The sequence below is a fragment of the Hetaerina americana genome, unplaced genomic scaffold (genome assembly GCF_022747635.1).
Source record: "Hetaerina americana unplaced genomic scaffold, ioHetAmer1.1.p SCAF_2, whole genome shotgun sequence".
Classification (NCBI taxonomy): Eukaryota; Metazoa; Arthropoda; class Insecta; order Odonata; family Calopterygidae; genus Hetaerina; species Hetaerina americana.
Genome location: NW_027286763.1, coordinates 108,815,245 through 108,834,039, shown reverse-complemented (window position 1 = coordinate 108,834,039; position 18,795 = coordinate 108,815,245). Strand labels below are relative to the sequence as shown.

The following is an 18,795-nucleotide window of genomic DNA, read 5'->3' as shown; positions in this document are numbered from 1 at the left end:
TGTTATTTCAATCAAAGAGTATAAAAATTATCATTACATAGCTATCTGGCCACATCCAGGAATGCTTAAGTGTGTGAATGGTACATATTATAATATTTTATTCTATTTAGACATGTAGGTAACTTCATTACGATTGTGTAATTGTTGTTAATCTTTACACCAATTAAAAGTAGAGTTCCCTGACCATCCTCTCATAATTAACCACTGTGGATTTATATCTATTTGTCATTATCATTGCAATTAATAATGCAGCATGTTAAATTTACACCATTGCTAGGAGTTTTGCCTTTATTTCCACAGAGTAAGTAATGGCATAAGTAGGTATGCACCGCAAAATACAATTCTTGGATAATGCATTGATTTTTAAAACTTGCTCACACCAGTATCAGTACTTCTGCACAGACTACTCAAATCAGGTTACTTCGAACAGGTATTTAAGAGGGAGAGGGAAGGATTGGGTCTTGCAGCCTTTACCTTAGCTCCACCTGGTTGCTGTGGTCTGCCCCCTTCCCCCACCCCCCCACCGCGACCCCCTCCTCGCCTTCCTTGGCTACAACCTCGAGTCAACTCTGTGCCAGACCTGGGCATGGGTCTTGGCATTCGTTGTGGAGGACATCCAGAACTCACCCTGAGCGTGTCATCTATGTAACCACTGGAGTCAGGATTGCTGCACTTATCATTCAATGTCTGAGGCTTATTTGCATATAGGGATCTTCGATACAGCACAAATCCAACGCCACCTGAAAAACCCAAAAACATGACTCAAGTAAGTTCCCCTTTTCCCATTTGAATCACAGCCACCATCACGACCTGAGGCAAAAATGTCCTGCTCTACTGTTAAGAGAGGGTTGAGAACAATGTGAACCTTACTGCAAATTCCATATTCACACAATCGAACGAGTTCAAAGAAAATTTGTACATAAATTGCATTCAAATTTAAAGTCTTCACAAAGATCTTTACAGTTATCATGAAATGCTACCTCTACTGAATCTTCCCTCCTTTCATAAATATAAAATTAATAAAATACCTTTAATAATATAATAAAGTGGTGGATTGGAACAAAGTTTTTCTTTTTCATTTATTAAAATGAACTTCCACAAAGTTGAGGCTGAAACTATTGAGATAAAATACCTTTTCTTCATAAATCACTGCATATCAAAATTGATTGCTTAGAACTCCAAATGATACAATCTTTCCGAGTACCTTCACATAACACAAGGTATGAAGCACTCTTTGAAATTAGATGTCATGCACAAAAGTACACTTCCTACTTGCCTGGGAGCCAGGTCATGAGAGATTCCAACAGTTGTGATTATTTGACCTATTTTCTATTTCACCTGGATCCCTTAAAAAAATCTAATTAAAAATACCTGAAGAATTTTAGAATGGTAATTATTGCCGTGTGGATATCTGTAAATGTCAATTAGTTGTTCCCAATGCCCACTGGGAAAATTTACTTAAGAGATGCCACAAGGTCTATTTAATGACTACTACTAACATTTATCATTTGGTACCATCATCTGGCCTGTAACAAATACTGCCATATTTTCCCATCAATAACGCACACCTTTTATGTAACGCTCGCCCAGAACTTCAAGATTCTTCTTAAATTATATATTGATTCTCAAAAATGAGCATGCATCTTTATGTAATTTGTACCCGTATGTAAATGTTTTGGAAATAATGTATGTTTTTGCCTTTATTTTTGTAAAAGGCTCATTCTTGTTCATTAATATCTAAATCTAAATGTGATATTAATTTAAGGGATGTTCATTCTATGAGTGTACTGAGAGGGGTAAGGAGGGATTTAAATTGAAAACCATGATATCATTGATTGACCTTTAAATAACTTGCGGTTGTGTTGCGTGCTTATTTTGTGTTTCTCTGCAAGTACATTGCTTTGTACATGCCAATTCCTTCACTTGCACCCAACTGGGAGATTATTTCAGGCTGGTGTGCTGCTATGAGAATTTTAATCTTTTCTCCTGGGTCATATTTTTCCTCTATTGATACAATTTGTGGTCAGTGAGTCCTGTGTTTTCTTGCATGACTGGCATTTTCTGGCCAAGGGGTAAATTTTGATTTTAAATCTTGCCAAGGGGCAAGGGTTGATGCAATAGCTATCAAGGACAGTAATGTGATGGGATTCATGGACCTACAGAATGAGAAGATGTCTTATGTTTTTGTGAATGCTTATCTGCATCATGTGTGAAACACTTTCAATTTTACAACCACAGTTTTTAGCATGTTTCGATAGCAAAGAAAACTTTACAGTCTTCAGAAATCCTTTCTAATTGTGTTTTCCTGTACTAAAAATTATGTCGGATCTGATGCCTTGGAAAATGCACTCCCATTTACTTTTTTTGTTTTTAATGCTTTGACAATTAAGTATGATTATGCTAGTTTGGTCACATTTTTCTTTCTCGTTTTTTTTGTTTTTAGCTTGTTATTGAGTGGATTTTTTTCTATGTCTCTCCATGGTTCCAAGGATTATTTTTCATTATTTTTTCTCTTTTAATTTGTATTTGATTGTGAGTCGAGTGATTTGCTGGTGATGGTTTGAGTTTTCAATCATAAACCCACCAAATTAGCAAACCAAACTGATGCCTCAGAGGTGAAATTATTATTAAAAAGGTTCAGAGACATCCAAGTAATCACTAAATTAAGGACTGTCAGTCTGTGAGAGTGTACTACCAGAATAAAGAACTGCAGGAGGACAAGAAATGGAAATGTATGCATAATTGGTGATGACAAGGGCCACCACCTGCAGGTCCCAGCAATTAGCATTCGGCACTATATCTGTCAGGCATTGGTGACACACACCAGGAGGTTTAGTTATATGTCAGAGACATACACAAACATTGGCCTTCCTCTTTTACCACTGCCCTCACTTTCCTCTTGGCCCTTTCCTTTACCATTTACCCCACACAGCAGAGTGTGATCAAATTTAAAAGAGCTGACCATTCAAATACAAAAAGCCACCACTATATTACTTAATAGAACAGTGAATAGCCAATGATTGAATATCTAACTGAATAATGTCGCCACCATAACAACCATATTCCTTCTTTTTTGGAGCATACATTTTGAATATGATCCTTCAGTTTATCGCAAATGCGTTAACATGCAAAGATAGAAATTTCATAGCCCAAATTACTTCACAGAAAATATGACAGATCTTCAGCATGAGACCTTGGTCATTTCAATGTTTCTGGTTCACAATATGAAACATATGTACTTCTTTAATAGTCTTGACTTTCTGAACACATTATGATTTCCCCCCAAGTGTTTTTTTCAGGGACAACTATCCCTGCTGATAATGATAATGAAGGAAAAGAAAAGTTCATCATATACACTGTCCAACTGTGTTTAAACCCCACCATGCAACATTGCTTACAACAAGATTTCACAAAGCACATAATTGAAGTTTTTGGATAGTGATGCCTCCATTAAAGTCTCCTTTAATGCATGAATAACGTGATTCCCTTTGTGGAAGATGTCAGCTTCTAAACCAAATAAAATCAAATTATTCAATAATTGATTCCTAATTACTGTGAATGTATTTGTTATATTTTTGTTGCATACAGAAAGGCGATGTATATGTGATGACATGACCATGACAAGGTGATGTAAATTAGGCATATGGATGGCATGGAACTGTGGCATCTCATCCAGCATGTGTGGTCATGAACTTGAATCAGATTATATATAACATGTGCATTTGTTGGAATACATCTCTCAGAAAAGAAGTAGAGTGATGATAAATATTCAGTAATTCCTTTTAGGATCACTTGTTAGAATGTTTGCTTCAAGTGAAGTCAATTTATTAATGAGAAAAATTAATTTTTTTTTCATCTATAAGCATTGTTTAAAATGGCCTTTCTTACTGTGCACTCCTTTACTCAATTCTTTTTTAACCCTAGAATGGTAACGGGGGTGAAAAAGCACCCCAGAGTCAGCTGAAATATCGCACCAAACGAAAACGGCTTACATTTGAGACTCGGGACCTTTACAATAATTCACGTCAATCAATATTTCACGTGATTCTACATTTAAAAAATGAATGAAATGAGCCCCCAGATGACTCTCGTAGTCATAATGGGTGTGAGATATCAATTTTTGAAAATTGTCACCCCCACTTCAACAGAATAGGGTGAAAAAAATAGCATTACCATTCTAGGGTTAAAAAAAAGGTGATGCTGTTGTGAAAAAAGAGATGGCGAGGGTAAGGAAAGAAGGAAGAGAGGGTGAAAAAAGGGAAAGATTCTGTCAATACATATAAAGCCATACATCTGCTTAAGGTGAAGAAGCTTGGAATACATCATGTATACGATTTTTACAAATAGAAAATGTCCGAATGGAAAAATGTCATAAAGAAAGGAATGAATATGAATGGCAATAATGCAAGATGATATTCAAGAAAATGAGCTATTTTAGACATGGATGGTGGTAGTAGTAAGAGTAGCTAATTAGCGGAGGCAACCAACAGCTGGGGTTGGTCATCTACACCATTGAGGATGGGGGGGGATATGATATTCAGGGGAATTATGTGAGGGTGGAAAGAGACCCTGCATCTGAATCTGCCCACTCAATTAATGAAAGGTGTCAAGGGGTCAACAGTTTAACGCCCCATCTGATGGACGGTTTACTACATTTAAGTACTCTCCACAAGCGTCTCAAAAAGGGATTGGATGTCAGTGAAAAATCCTGCCACCTCTGGCATTCGAACCCGGACCATCTGTGCGGGAAATATGAAGTTATGTGAATAATGCTCCCTGAAGGGTCAATTATTGGCTGTACAATTTCTCCCAATCTCAAGTATACAATGTCATCATCTGGCATTGGTGTGAAGTTTTAGTAGAGGCTCATGAAAGAAAAACTGTATGATAAAAACCAGGAAATACAAAAGGGGATTTTTCTTCACTCCCGTGAAAGTTTTGCATAAAACATAATCACTGTTCCAGAGTAATCATCTTTACAATGCAATGGGTATATGTGAACCTGAAACTCTTCACATGGATATTTGTTATGACTTCATTTCAAACTTTACATGCCAAGAGCACAAATAGGTACTTAATAAAGTGCTTCAGAGGGGAACATGCGCTTCCAAACTGATTAGGAGAAGAGGTAGAAAGCTGATCTATAACCAATGATGTTGAATCATTTCAGTCTGCCATTTGGACGTGGATTAAATTTGTGGAGATTCCTATCTAAAATGTAAGTTTTTCTTACAGTCTACTCTTCTTCAAGCATGACTGTTGGCATGCATGCCATAGGTTTTGTGCAGGAGGTCAATCAAGGTTACAAATGTTCATATTTTGTTCCTGAAAATGTTGTTTTACTGAATTAAATTGGAATTTATATAAATTTGCCAACTCTCAGGCTTGAAATACTCCACTTTTTATTCATATGCATTACCCTGCCAACTTACGGTAAAGTTTTTCTGACAGAGATGCAGGAAGAGAATAAACTGACTAATTGAGCCAATGACAAAAATTTTTGCTATTTATGCAAGGTATCTTTTCTCCAACTCTTGGGAGCACTATTGGAAGTACTTGGAAGCACCATGCCATTTGCTATTGTCTATCCATTTCACATCCAGCATTTTTCTGTGGCACCAAATTTCCATCACTTCCAATCTTCTTTTCTTTTCTGCTCCTTCATCCAAGTCTCACTCTTCTATGGATGTGAGACTTTGGCAATCGGAGCAGCTGAGAAAAGGGGATTAGAGGCAGTGGAAGTTGGGTCTTACAGAAGAATGCTTGTTTATGTCCTAAGTGATAACCCAAATGTCTTTAATTGAATAATAACTTTTTTGAAGGAATCTATTCCCCTGCAACTAGAGTAACATGCAAGCTAGACAAACAACAAATCACCTCTTAATTTCATGCTGGTATTACACTTATTTGGTTACAGCTTCACATCTCTCTTATGAACATATTATGCTAATGACCTTAGTTGTCAGTTCACACAAATAAAGCTATCACTACCACTAAGAGAAAGCTGAAAATCAAATAGATAGAGTAACGAACGAATAAGTACTTTGAAGATTGGGTGAGCCTATGGAGCATGCTTACAAGGAGAAGAGGGTAATTGACTGGGTATATACTGAGGCACAGTAGTCAATTTAAAATCATGTAGTAGTAGTATTTAGGGGAGGCAACCGACAGCTGAGGTCATTTGCGCCATAGGGGATGGACAGGGAAGGATGAAGGGTGGAGAGATACCCGGCGTCGGCATTAGCCTACTCTTTACGAAAGGCACTAAGGGGTCCGCAGCTTAACGTCCCATCCGACGGACAGCGTACACAATCAAAGTGCCCTCCACAAAGCACCTCAAGTAGGGATCGAGATACCTCTGTAAAAAAGTCAACACCGCCGGGATTTGAACCCGGGCCCTCTGGGTCGGAAGCCAGTACGTTAGCCCCCGCACCATATCGATCCCCTTTAAAATCAATCATGACTGTAGGCAACACAGAGAGAAAGAACTACAGGGGAAGGACTGGGCTGAAATATGAGTAGTGGATAATGGAAACTGTAAGCGCAAGGAGCTCTGACTGAAGCTGTACTCAAGAGTAATTTTATCAAAATGAAGCCAACCTATTCCAGCTCGTGTGATACCTTTTATGATGGATTTAGCTGTGCATGATGCATCAAAGAAATTAGCATATTCTACACATATTTGTTCCCTTTCTTTTTCTTAATATAAACCCAGTAAGGTGCAAATGACCTAAGTCGTAGTAGTAGTAGTTTTGAGGGGAGGCGACCGACAGCTAAGGTCATTTGCGCCATAGGGGAAGGACAGGAAAGGATGAAGGGTGGAGAGAAACCCGGCGTCGGCATTAGCCTACTCTTTACGAAAGGCGCCAAGGGGTCCGCGGCTTAACGTCCCATCCGACGGACGGCGTACTCACTCAAAGTGCCCTCCACAAAGCACCTCAAGTAGGGATCGAGATACCTCTGAAAAATATTCAATACCGCCGGGATTTGAACCCGCGCCCTCAGGGTGGGAAGCCAGTACGTTAGCCCCCGCACCATCTCGATCCCACCTAAGTCGTTTGAGGACCTTAAGAAGTAAATTAGTACTACATCTGGGAGTTCTTAGGGAATTATTAGATAGGTAAGGGACAGGACGGCTTAGAAAATTGCAAAAAACCAATTCTCAGATTGATAATCCATGATGATGATGTAAGATTTTACATTTATTTAGGTTTATTATGGAATATCATGGGCTACCTGGTAGGCAAGGCACTCACCAGCAACTGCCCCAACAAGGAGGACACTTCCCAGGGAAATTCCAACAATGGAAGCAGCATCAAGGGCCTTTGGTGCCGTCATCCTTCCCTGCTGGACACTGGACTGCACATTGACCACCGTTGTCGCAGACTCTTTGCCAACCTTGTCATTTGGTGGTTCCATTTCATCCCCTCCCATGTTCTTCTCCTCGGGCCTTGATTTCTCGGCCGACGTCCCGCCTTCCCTCACAGCCACGGCCGTTGGTACCTCAACAGGGGAGGAGACATCATCCTCTTGCATTGGCTTACCTTGACCTGAAACACTCTCCCTTGGACCTGAACTGTCGTCGTTTGTCGAGTCAATATCCTTCTCCAACTTTGGCCCAATCACAACCTTTGGTTCATCCACTTTCCCCGCATCTTCCTCAATCACACTCAAAGAATCTTTCACTTCACTGGACTCTTCCTTGCTGTCCCTCTTTTCATTGTCATTCAAATTTGAAGAGTCTGCGAGCACTGCGTCCTTGGGGTCAACGGAGGCAGTCCCCAAATCTGCCTCATCTTCCTCTCTTACTAATATAGATGCATTTAAGCTAGAGGAAGACTTTTCTGGACTAGAATCTACATCGAGTTTGGTCGGCATCACAGTGGTAGAGCCAGCCAGATCCCCAATGGCCACTCCCTCGGCGTGTTTCTCCTCCTGCTTTGGCTGCTGGTCCATGTGACCAATGCCTATGGCCTTCCCCTCCCTCCCTCGGGCTGCATCCGCCGACGGAGGATCACTCGGGATGGGGGGGCTGGGGGAGGGGGGCGGGGCATCGGGGAATGCAGATGGGGAGGGGGGAAGGGTGGCCTCGGGTTGCACTGGGGAGGGCGTGGAGCTCTCGGGGATCGATGGCGCAGGGGATGAGGGGTCGTAGTTGAAGTGCGAAGGGGGAGGAGAAGAAGATGGGGGAGAACTGACTATGTAGGACGGCGGAGGGGGGGAACTGAAGAGGTTCCACAAGGGCAAAGATGAGGTCACCTTCTCAGGATTGGGGTTGGCCTCTGGTGATGGGGTCGAATCAAATTGGGACTTGGATGCAAGTTGCTGCGACTGGTCACGTGGCCCCCTGACACCACTCCCCTCCCCCGACGATATGTCTTCTGCATGACTTGGGCTGGCAGAGGAGCCAACTGGAATGCTTTCGACGGATGGCCATGGATCTTCGCTTGCTGGGGATGGCTCGTGAGAGGGCAAGAGGATGGGGTGGTGAGGTGAACTGAAAGAGGTTGGGATTTTTAAATATGAAATTTTCCACCATAAATGATGTTGAAATGACTATCAAAAATGACCATTTTTCTGACCTTCACAAAGTGTTTTCGGTATAAATACGTTTGTACATATTAATGTTGTTCCTTAGCATAATACTTGTTAGTATGTACATTTTATAGTTTTCAGGAAAAGCATGAAATAAATAGGGAATTAGCTAACAGCTAACTGTTTGAGTATCCCTATTTTGAAGTGAGACTCAGAATGAGACTGATAAATGACATATTTAAGGGTATATATAGAGAAATATTGGGCATAAATCGACTATTGAGTGGAAACCAATTAAGTGCATTATATTTGATTAATTTTACTCTGACCTTGAGAGTAGGCTGGGAATTTTTTCTAGCTGTCTGATTGCCAGAAAAAATATAATCCTGCTGAACAATCACTAATATTATAACCTCAACTCACTTGCAGTATTGTGAGATGTTTCAAATTTCTTCTTAAGCATGCATGCTTAGTTAGACTGAAGAATTAACACTTTTATTTCATCATTTTAAAAAAATTGTTAGCTTTGGTAATCAGTTCTACACTATATGATATTGCACTTTGCTTATTAATGATAACCATGGTCCAAGCCATGCAAAGTGGATTTCACTGAATGGTTTGCATGTGCATGAATATATGCAAATTTTGATCCTTGGGAATTACAAGAGACATTCATGGCATAGTTCACTGGTTTGATTATTAGAAGTTATCAGGGTAAAAATACTAATGAATGGGGTTGAAATGTAGTTTTTGTTAATGTTTTCTACAGATTGCTTTGGCAAATGCCTGGGGCTTTCTTCCATGAGCTTTCATGAAGCAGGCATAATAATATGTACATCATTTTACATAGGTAAGTACGATTTTGTTTTAGTTTTGCACTTAATGAAGAAAGATGAATCTAATAGATCTACAGCTGAAATGGACTTTCATGAAACCCAGGATAAATATTAATGGGAGGTTGAGAAAAATAGAGAAAACTCTCAGAAGACTGGAAATATTTTTTGTTCAAGCACAGGGCTGCAGTATGAAATTAATGCTATGACGTTGTAGCATACATATACTCACTTCTAGAACAAAATTCGATATGTCTGCACTCTAGTTCCTTAAAATGCATCACAATTAACATACTCAAATAGATTCCTACAGTAAATTACTGATGCATAATTACAGATTTCACTTGAAAACAAAAAAAAATTTAATGTAAATTGTCTCACTAGGAGTCAATTTGTAAATGAATTAGAAACCTAAAGGGAACACACATCTTAACAAATTGAGTAGCTTCAGGCATGATATGGTGGAAGTTGAACGTAATGAATAACTGAACTCTTTATGTAAGTCTCATCGTTTAGTTATAATACTTCATATTAATAAAATTTTGTTATTATTATTAGTTCCATATATTTATCTTGCCATTTTGTTTGTTAATACATGTGTATATATTTTCTTATTATTCTCTTGTATCACCCTTTGACTGCTGTTAGGTAACAGCATATTAGTCATATCTCTGTAGATTTTGAAGTTTTTTCATATCCCCCTTCCCGTATGGATGTTTTATTGCAGGGTTTTTTCCATTAATGATATCAGTCCACATTCCCTATACATTTCCCACAAAAGTATATTTATTTTCAAACTATACCACATTCTTTTCAATGCAAAATTGTTAGCTATTCTTTTAATTTCATATTTTACTAATAATAACTCTCAAAATGTCTACACACTTTGCTGTAATGATTGTTGACATATTAGTGCATGTAAAATTACAAGGGGTTTGGTGGAAGAAGGGGTTATCTACTCTCAATCATTTCAATAAAGACGCTTTATTAATATTCTGTTATTAACAGTCATTCAACCACTTATCATTCACTAACTGGCCATTATCTTAACACAACACGATTTGAGGAAACCTTTCAAGTAATATTTCTGTTAATTCAAGTATTTTTAGAGCAAAAGTAATTAAATAATTTCAAAAGTAATAATAAAAGTAATACTCACTCCGTGACTGCACGTGGGATAATGGGAGGAAACCATGGAATGCCATCTGATGCATGTAGATCATCATTTTCCCCCTCGGCTTCGTAAAGTTCCCCTAACTCGGATGATTGCAGGAAATATGGTGGACGGGGTGATGGATCGTCCAACCCCCATCCCCTCTCACCTTCCTCCTCGAGGAATGATTGCACCTCCTTGCCTCGTTCACCAGCACTGTCATCTTCGTGGTCATCTTCCTCCCTGGGCAGGATGTGGTGCTCCTCCCCAATCGATGACCTCTCGGTGCTCACATAACGATAGTCGTCATGTCTTGGGCCGATAACGTGCGGGGAGTCGGCTACGATCTCAGCAGCAACCTTCTCTGCTAGTGTTGGTCTGCTCGCTGAAAGTTCATGTCCCTTGGCCAAGGAAACCTCGGTCCCAGGTGCGGTGGGAGGGGAGTTCAATGGAGGCTGTATGCCATGCAGTTCTGCATGTGATGGGATGGAGTAGGTGCTGGGTAGCAGCAGAGGAAATGCAGCTGAAAAAAATTTAATAGAGAATGGCTCACTATTTGGATCAGGGCATCTTTTATTGAATACACAATCTGCACAAACATGCTCATGATTTGCTGAGTAGTGGACCAAGAAGTTCATCACTCCTAAGCGGATAGCCGAGGGCAGTATTTCCATCTGGGAGTGAGTCCATTGCAGAGGCTTACGTCGCCCAAATTACCTTAAATAATTTAATAATGAATAATGGCACAAACTTTGCAGGCATGACGAATTAGCAGTGATAATGGGTCTAGCACTTCCTTCTTCTCTTTCCATCCTCACACCTTGGAAGTACTCATCACTGTTGGTAGGTTCTTCAAAGCACAAATAATTAAATAGGTTATGGGGGACTTAATAAAATTTATGGCCCCAGAGCTCATTTGCTTCACCACCTTCCACTGCTCCAGGGAAGACATTATCCTGATGTGAATTCATACCAAGTACTGGTTAGGTGACAAAACCACTTCAATCCACTTTCGGGTCTGCATATCTTGCTTTGGGCAATGATCAAATAAAGTTACATTTGATAGAGGTATGGTGTTCTACTTTATGTAGAGCAGTCTGCTACTGACTGAAGGGTCAAATCTGGGTGATGCCTTTGAAAAACGCCCACTAAACCCAAGCTGTGATTTTTTTGTGTACAAGATCGCAGTTGGAAACCGCTGGTGGCAGACGCAAAAGAATCCACACAGATACCAACCCTTAGTGCCAATATCAGTGTGAGTCAACCCTCACCAATCCCTTTAACATTTGGATAATTTGGATCAATTATTGTGGCTTAGTTAAAATCATATTCACTGAAGTGCAACCTTAATTATTTCATTGTCCAAATTGGAATTTATCATAGCCAGCGCTCTACCTAGTTCATTTTTTATTAATTACAAATAAATATTAAATTAACATCACCTGTGGAAGCCTTCAGTCATAGTGAAATTACACCTGAAGTGTTAAGGCATATTATAACCACACTAGTAATATAAAATGCATTATTGGAAACACTTACTTTATTCATATCATTTATCTATGACATGTTCTATCTATTATAAAGTTATAAGTACTTCAGTCACACATGCAGCATATCCTCAATACTTAGGTAATTCTCATTTCTCATACCAAAACGATGTGCCAGACACTTGACCCACATTGATGCCAAACAGTTAAGATAAAAGTTGGGTCGAAAAGGTGGAATCACCACACAATGAAATTCTTAGGTAACAATACAGTTTCCAACAAATTTGTGACACTATCAAGATTTTATAATATGCTAATTTCTTCAAAAATAATGTAGAAATCATTTGTTTGAGAATCAATGGAACCTAAAAACTAGCATAACACTAGAAATTAAAACATGCATTTGTGTTTACAATCTATAAGGATCCCGCAGACGAAAAGACACACCCCACGTTCCTCTTTTCTTCCAGCAACACATTATACCGAGAGCTTCTTTGCACCGATTTCATGCTGTCATTCTAGACAACCAGCTCACTTTCCAGCCGTTCCTCGACTTTTGCCATCAGAAGGCACTGCTCACAAAGAGCTGCCTTGGCTGCCTTTCCTCTATGATTTCTCCTTTGGGTCACGCCGACAGGATGCCGCTTTACAGGTCGATCATTCGCTTGCAGTGTCTGTACACTAACCCCGTGTTTGCCATTCGGAAAACGCTCTGGCAGCACTTTGAGACCATCCAAAATATGGCTGTTCGGGCGCTACTCCAAGTGAGTTGATTCACTCGAATGGCCAACGTACAAATGGTGCATAAACTCTCATCTGTGATGGAGTTTATTCGCTTGCAAGTCGCCTCATTTCAATCCAGCCTTGTAACATCTGGAAATCCGCTGTTACAAATCATCTGGGACTATCATCCCAGACAGAAACACACATAAACACTGCCTAAAGAGATTTCTCGTCTGTGAGTCTTTCCTATGTCTAGTAATTTAAATATTCTTCATAGCCATAAGCTGCTTCACGGCCTGACAGATCTCTTCCAGGGTCCTCCAAGTTATTTTGGGTATTGTTTTATCCGCTTCACAGTCTTGCTTACCACCCTCTTCCCCTTGTCGAAGTGTAAAGCCATTCCCTATCGGCTTTCCTTTCTTGTTAAGTTAAGATTTCATATTTTATTCGTAGTTTTAAGTTTGTCCTTCTTGCAAACTACACTTCGACTTCGGCCATGTTTCTTTCTTTCAATGCCATGCGTTTCTTATTCACAATAGCCAGTAGAGGTGAGACTACACTCACCAGGACGTTTTATACTTGCCTGTTTGGGCAGTCAATGAATATTTCGGAGAGAATCTATAAAGATGAGCCATTAAGTCAATACATGAAAATTGAAAAATTAATGAAAATATCTTGATAGTTTCTCAACACTTAGTTTTGAAACTCCTGTAATGCACCATGATATCATGTACGCCCATACAAGTGAATTTCACATACTACCTTGATCAAAAAGTTCCCGGAATAACCACCGTGTGGCGCTCCCATCGTTCCGATTTGAGTTCTGTTTTTTTTGTTAAATTGGTACATCTGTTGTTGATATTCCCTTTAAATCTTAGTGTCATAACTTAACATTTGCAAAAGTTACGGTCGGTTTTCGGTATGTCCATCAGTGCTTCCTGCGATTTTTCCATTACTTCCTCTCGGCTGCTAAAACGCGTTCCCCGTAATGGTTTTTTAACTCGATTGAACAGAAAGAAGTCACAGGGAGCCAAATCAGGTGAATTCGGTGGCTGTTGGATGGTATTTGTTGCATTTTTCGTCAAAAAATTACGAATAATGATAGCACTGTGCGACGGTGCGTTATCATGGTGCAAAATCCACGAGTTTTCTGCCCACATTTCTGGTCTCTTTCGGCGAATTGCTTCACGCAAACGTCTCATAACGCCCAAATAATACTCTTTGTTTACTGTCTGGCCTTCTGGCAAAAATTCATGATGCACTACACCGTTGTAATCCATGAAAACCGTCAGCATTGCCTTCTTTTTTGACTGAAAACGACGTGGTTTTTTTGGTCTCGGCTCATTTGGTGAACGCCATTCACTTGCCTGATGTCTGGATTGCGTGTCGTACTCATAAACCCACGTCTCGTCTCCAGTAATGATCCTTTTGATGAATGTGGGATCGGATTCAGCCTCGCAAATCATGTCTTTTGCGACGTCAACACGGTCTCTTTTTTGCATGAAATTGAGGTCTTTTGGCTCTGCTACACGACGGAAACCCAAATCATTAACCACAATGTCTTGGGCGGATCCATAGGCAATGTTCAAGTCCTCCGCTATTTCTCTGATGGTTAATTTGCGGTTATTGACCAACATTTCTTTTACTTTATCAATTTTGTCACCGACTTTCGATGTCGATGGTCTGCCACTGCGTTCATCATCTTCGATTGACTCACGACCACTTCTGAACCGCTCGTGCCACTGGTAAACGACCGTTTTTTTTAGAGAATCGTTGCCGAAACACTTTTCCAACATTTCCAACGTCCGTGCGCCACTAAATCCGTTTTTTACGCAAAATTTAATACAAGTTCGTTGTTGAAAATTTAAATCCATTTCTGAAATTGTAAAAAATCGCCAACACACACAGAGATAGATGTACTCTTGGCTACGTAACTTTTGCAAATGTCAAGTTATGACACTAAGATTTAAAGGGAATATCAACAACAGATGTACCAATTTAACAAAAAAAAAACAGAACTCAAATCGGAACGATGGGAGCGCCACACGGTGGTTATTCCGGGAACTTTTTGATCAAGGTAGTATCGTCATCACTCATCTCATCGTCTTCGGACACACTGACTTTAGATTTCCATCATGATGTGAGGCATTTGAGTTCACTGATATCACACACACGCACATACACACACCTTCTATGGATCACTACCACAATGAAACTCAAATGCGCAGGGCAATACCAATCTTTGCATCTCACACTAACGACATTGCTGAAACAACCGATGACCCAACTTGGTCGCATAATGAAAACAAGATAAAGCAAATGCCTCAAAAATGAAAAATATTCTTACCAAGGACTAGCAGATGGAGGAAGCTACGATCCATAGGCCTACCTCCCCCCCGACAATATATAAATGACAGCACCACCCGCCTGCTAAGCAATCACGCACAATCAACAGAGGTGGATGTAGGAGTTTGAGTCCCTGCTCTGGTGACAGTGAGAGCACTGCAGGCCACGCGAATGGGGCGAAAGGGGGAAGGGGGCAGAACGAATTAACAAGTTGGCTCGTGGGAGAGAAGGTGGCGGGGGAGGGGGAAGGGGAAAATTCTCTTGGTTGACGACGGAGGGGGGTGTACAGCCGTGGAATGAATCCATACAAGTTCAGCCAAGGGGTGGAGGAGAGGGAGAAGGGACCTAAGCCCTCCTTCCTCACAACCTCACCTCCTCCTCATGTGGCTCTCCCTCCTCGGACCACCCCTCAAAGACCCCTTTCCTTATCCCATCTTATGATTTACACCTCATGCCCACATAACCTCAAGATACTGCGTGAAAAGACCCCTGGAAGACTTACATGGCTGGAGACAAATTTTTGTTTTTCTTTTCATTATTTCCTAGATCAACAAAATCAATTATCATCCTCATTCACCAGGCTTGAATTCTTTGGTACCTAAATTTTTTATGAAATTAGCAGGGTTTTTGCAGCAAATTTGCCAGATGGAAGAAAACCCTTCATTTACAGCAAATGCCGTCGTTGCATAAGGGGAACAATTACGTACGTCCGGTCCCATCACTCAAAGTCTTATGAAGTTTCAGCTGGGATGAAATTTTATAGTAAGTGTTGCTACTGTGATGTGATATAAAAAAACATCTATTCCACATTACATAAAAAAAAAGGAGCACCAAACATTGGAAATGAAAGGCATAGTATAGGCATTTTAAACACCAAAAATGTGGTATTATCAAAGACTTTACTTTTTGTTTTCTAACAGTAGAAATAAAAGAGCCAGAATTGATATTAAAACAGCCACGGCAGGGAAACATAAACCATTAGTTTTCATTCCACAAAATTTCTCCTAATCCCCATGAAAAGGAATTATCCTCCTAAGCATAAATCATATTTTTAATATTTTCCCATCAGACTCTTTCTTACATATATCCAAGGTCACATTTCCTTCGTCTATACCAAAACAATGCTCTTGAAAGAAGAGAATCACATTTACTCAATGAAAAGTATAATGTTCCATGTTGATAGAGTGATCTAGATGAAAACAAAACTCATCAATAAGCAATATTATCATCCCCCATCTTCCTCCACCCATTTCCAGGACTCTTGCTTTCCCTTCGCCAGACACCCCACGCAAGATGAAAACAGCAGTGGCTCGGGCCGAAGAGTAAGCAACATTGGCTGGAGGCCAATTATCATAATCGGATCCTATTTGCCCACTCTCCCCTTCCATTCCTCGCTGCCCTTGCTTTGCTCCTTTGCCACAGGTTTCTCAGTCGGGAGAATTCAAAAGTTAAGAGGCTACGAATGATACTCATCTTACCACATCGGGCACAACTAGATAAAAAACACTTTCTTGGAGGGGCTTTGCTCTGTCACACATACAGGATGTCGCACTTAAATCCAAGATTATTTTAATTTGAATTTCCCACCATATTTTGGTTCCACCAGAGGTTGCAATCTGCATTCTTGAAAGCTATGGGCATCTAGTAAACAGTCATAACCTCAAAATGGCCGAGATGTTACATATAAGCAAAGAGTACAATCAAAGAGCCACTATTTTCAAAGTGTTTGCACTGGGCGAAGTTAAATAGTTCGATTCTTTGGGTACTCAAGATCAACTGTTTACGATATTGTGGCCAAGTATAATGCTTTGGAGAAGTCTGGGAATGTTTCGCTAACCTGGCGAGGAAATCTCATTCGAGGAAATGTGTGCTTGTCTGGATTTAAGCACCGCACTGTATATTATTATTGCCCAAAAACTACAATGGCAATGAAAACACACACAGCTGCTCAAGCTGATGAATGCGAGGCACCTATGCTCAGGAGAGGGGGCAGACTAATGCTGCGTAGCAATCTGATAAGTATTTATTTATTTAAAAGCCGTTTGTCTTTATAAACTATATGACAGTGGTGCAAAATGACCTAAGCCGTGAGTGCACCCTAATCTACAACACCACTACTACCGTTAGTATCTGATTCAGTTCGTTCATGCGTGAAATTACTTCTTCTTCTTCCCGCCCTGGAGTCATAGAAGTGGGGAGTACTTCTTGTTGCACAATGTTTGGGCATAGTGAAAACCTTTTCCACTAAGTTACCGCCAGGTGAGTGGGAACATTGATGCCTCTTTGTTTTTGTGCAGTGACTTAATGGGTGCACTGCAAGCCATTTTCAACCTTTTCTCTAGGTGTCCTGTTACCCGGGGATCGAGATGGTGTGGGGGCTAACGTACTGGCTTCCCACCCAGAAAGCTCCCAGCCTGGGTTCAAATCCCGGCGGTGTTGAATATTTTTTAGCGGTATCTCGATCCCTACTTGAGGCGCTTTGTGGAGGGCACTTTGAGTGAGTACGCCGTCCGTCGGATGGGACGTTAAGCTGCGGACCCCTTGGCGCCTTTCGTAAAGAGTAGGCTAATGCCGATGCAGGGTTTCTCTCCACCCTTCATCCTTTCCTGTCCATCCCTAATGGCGCAAATGACCTCAGCTGTCGGTCCCCTCCCATAAATCCATAAATACTACTACTCCTGTTACCCATAGGAGAGAGATGTGGTCTAACTTCCGGAGGGTCAAATGTGTTTGTTGTTTTTCCTCTGAGATCCTTTGCATGTCTCGAAGAAGGGGTCCAACTTAGGGGTGGAGGAAGGGCTGGACTAGACTTACAGTTTCCGCACCTGGCCATGAATAATCTGAAGACTATTGTAAGAAACATTACCCTACAGTAGTGAAAGGAATAATGAGGGACTCAAGTTGGAAATAAACTTGGTGAAACCATACTTGTATTACCAGCTGCATGATATTCTACTGTCAGAAGCAGTTTGGAGGAAGTGGCCATCACATAATTGTGCTCTCATCCAATCATACCACTAGTTTGTGATGTACTATGGTGACTATTCTGCCAGGGAAATGAGAAGAAAGTCGAGATTTACTAGGTTTATTAATTTTTTAATTGTGAGAAGAGCCAAATTCTTTTATCAAGTCTGAAATTTATGATCTCCATATAAAATTCATATGAATGTGGTTTCTTTCAGTAATTAGATCCATTTATGTTTGTTATGAAGGCAAAGCGATGAGGCATAATTCCACAAAAAGTACCTGATCTCAGATTCCACAACCTCGAGATAAAAGTCAGAAAAAAATGATTCCATGTTTATCAGGAGGATTTGGGAAGAGTCAGGAATGGGAATCTAGGACATGACTGGCTATCCTGTTTACTGAATTGGGTACACTTTGCTTCTGAAATATTTTTATTCAATGGCCTATAAGAACTTTGTACTGTGACACTTTTTTATGTACAATGATACTGCAGTGCTAAATATTAATAGATGAACTTCAGCATCTTTTGATGAATAAAAAAAGTAGAAAGATGCTTTGAGTTAAAGACATTTCAAGTTAGGGAAAATATACTCGCACATGACTATTGCAATGAATAAAATGAGAGGTATATATAATGTATAGTAGTAACATTTTTATTACAATAAACATCATTGCATCTCTAGAGTGGGACCACTAGTAGAGATTAAGTTAGAAGAATGCTAATGTGGATTGATTAGTGGAAGATTGACAA

General features: G+C 40.2%; 1 protein-coding gene across 5 annotated transcripts in view; it reads right to left on the bottom strand.

Moving 5' to 3' along the window:
- The window catches only part of LOC139688377 (uncharacterized), a 79,289-nt gene that overhangs the window by 8,837 nt on the left and 51,657 nt on the right, over positions 1 to 18,795 (bottom strand). For 3 of the 5 annotated variants that reach the window (XM_071585917.1, XM_071585919.1, XM_071585918.1), the window contains exons 3-5: positions 10,528 to 11,044; positions 7,257 to 8,497; positions 475 to 740 (exon numbers count right to left, since the gene is read on the bottom strand). In XM_071585917.1, coding sequence (XP_071442018.1) covers positions 475 to 740; positions 7,257 to 8,497; positions 10,528 to 11,044 — 2,024 coding nt within the window. Of the gene's footprint in view, positions 1 to 474; positions 741 to 7,256; positions 8,498 to 10,527; positions 11,045 to 15,078; positions 15,232 to 18,795 lie in introns of those variants that run through there. The other 2 variants (XM_071585920.1, XM_071585921.1) reach the window with 2 other exon arrangements.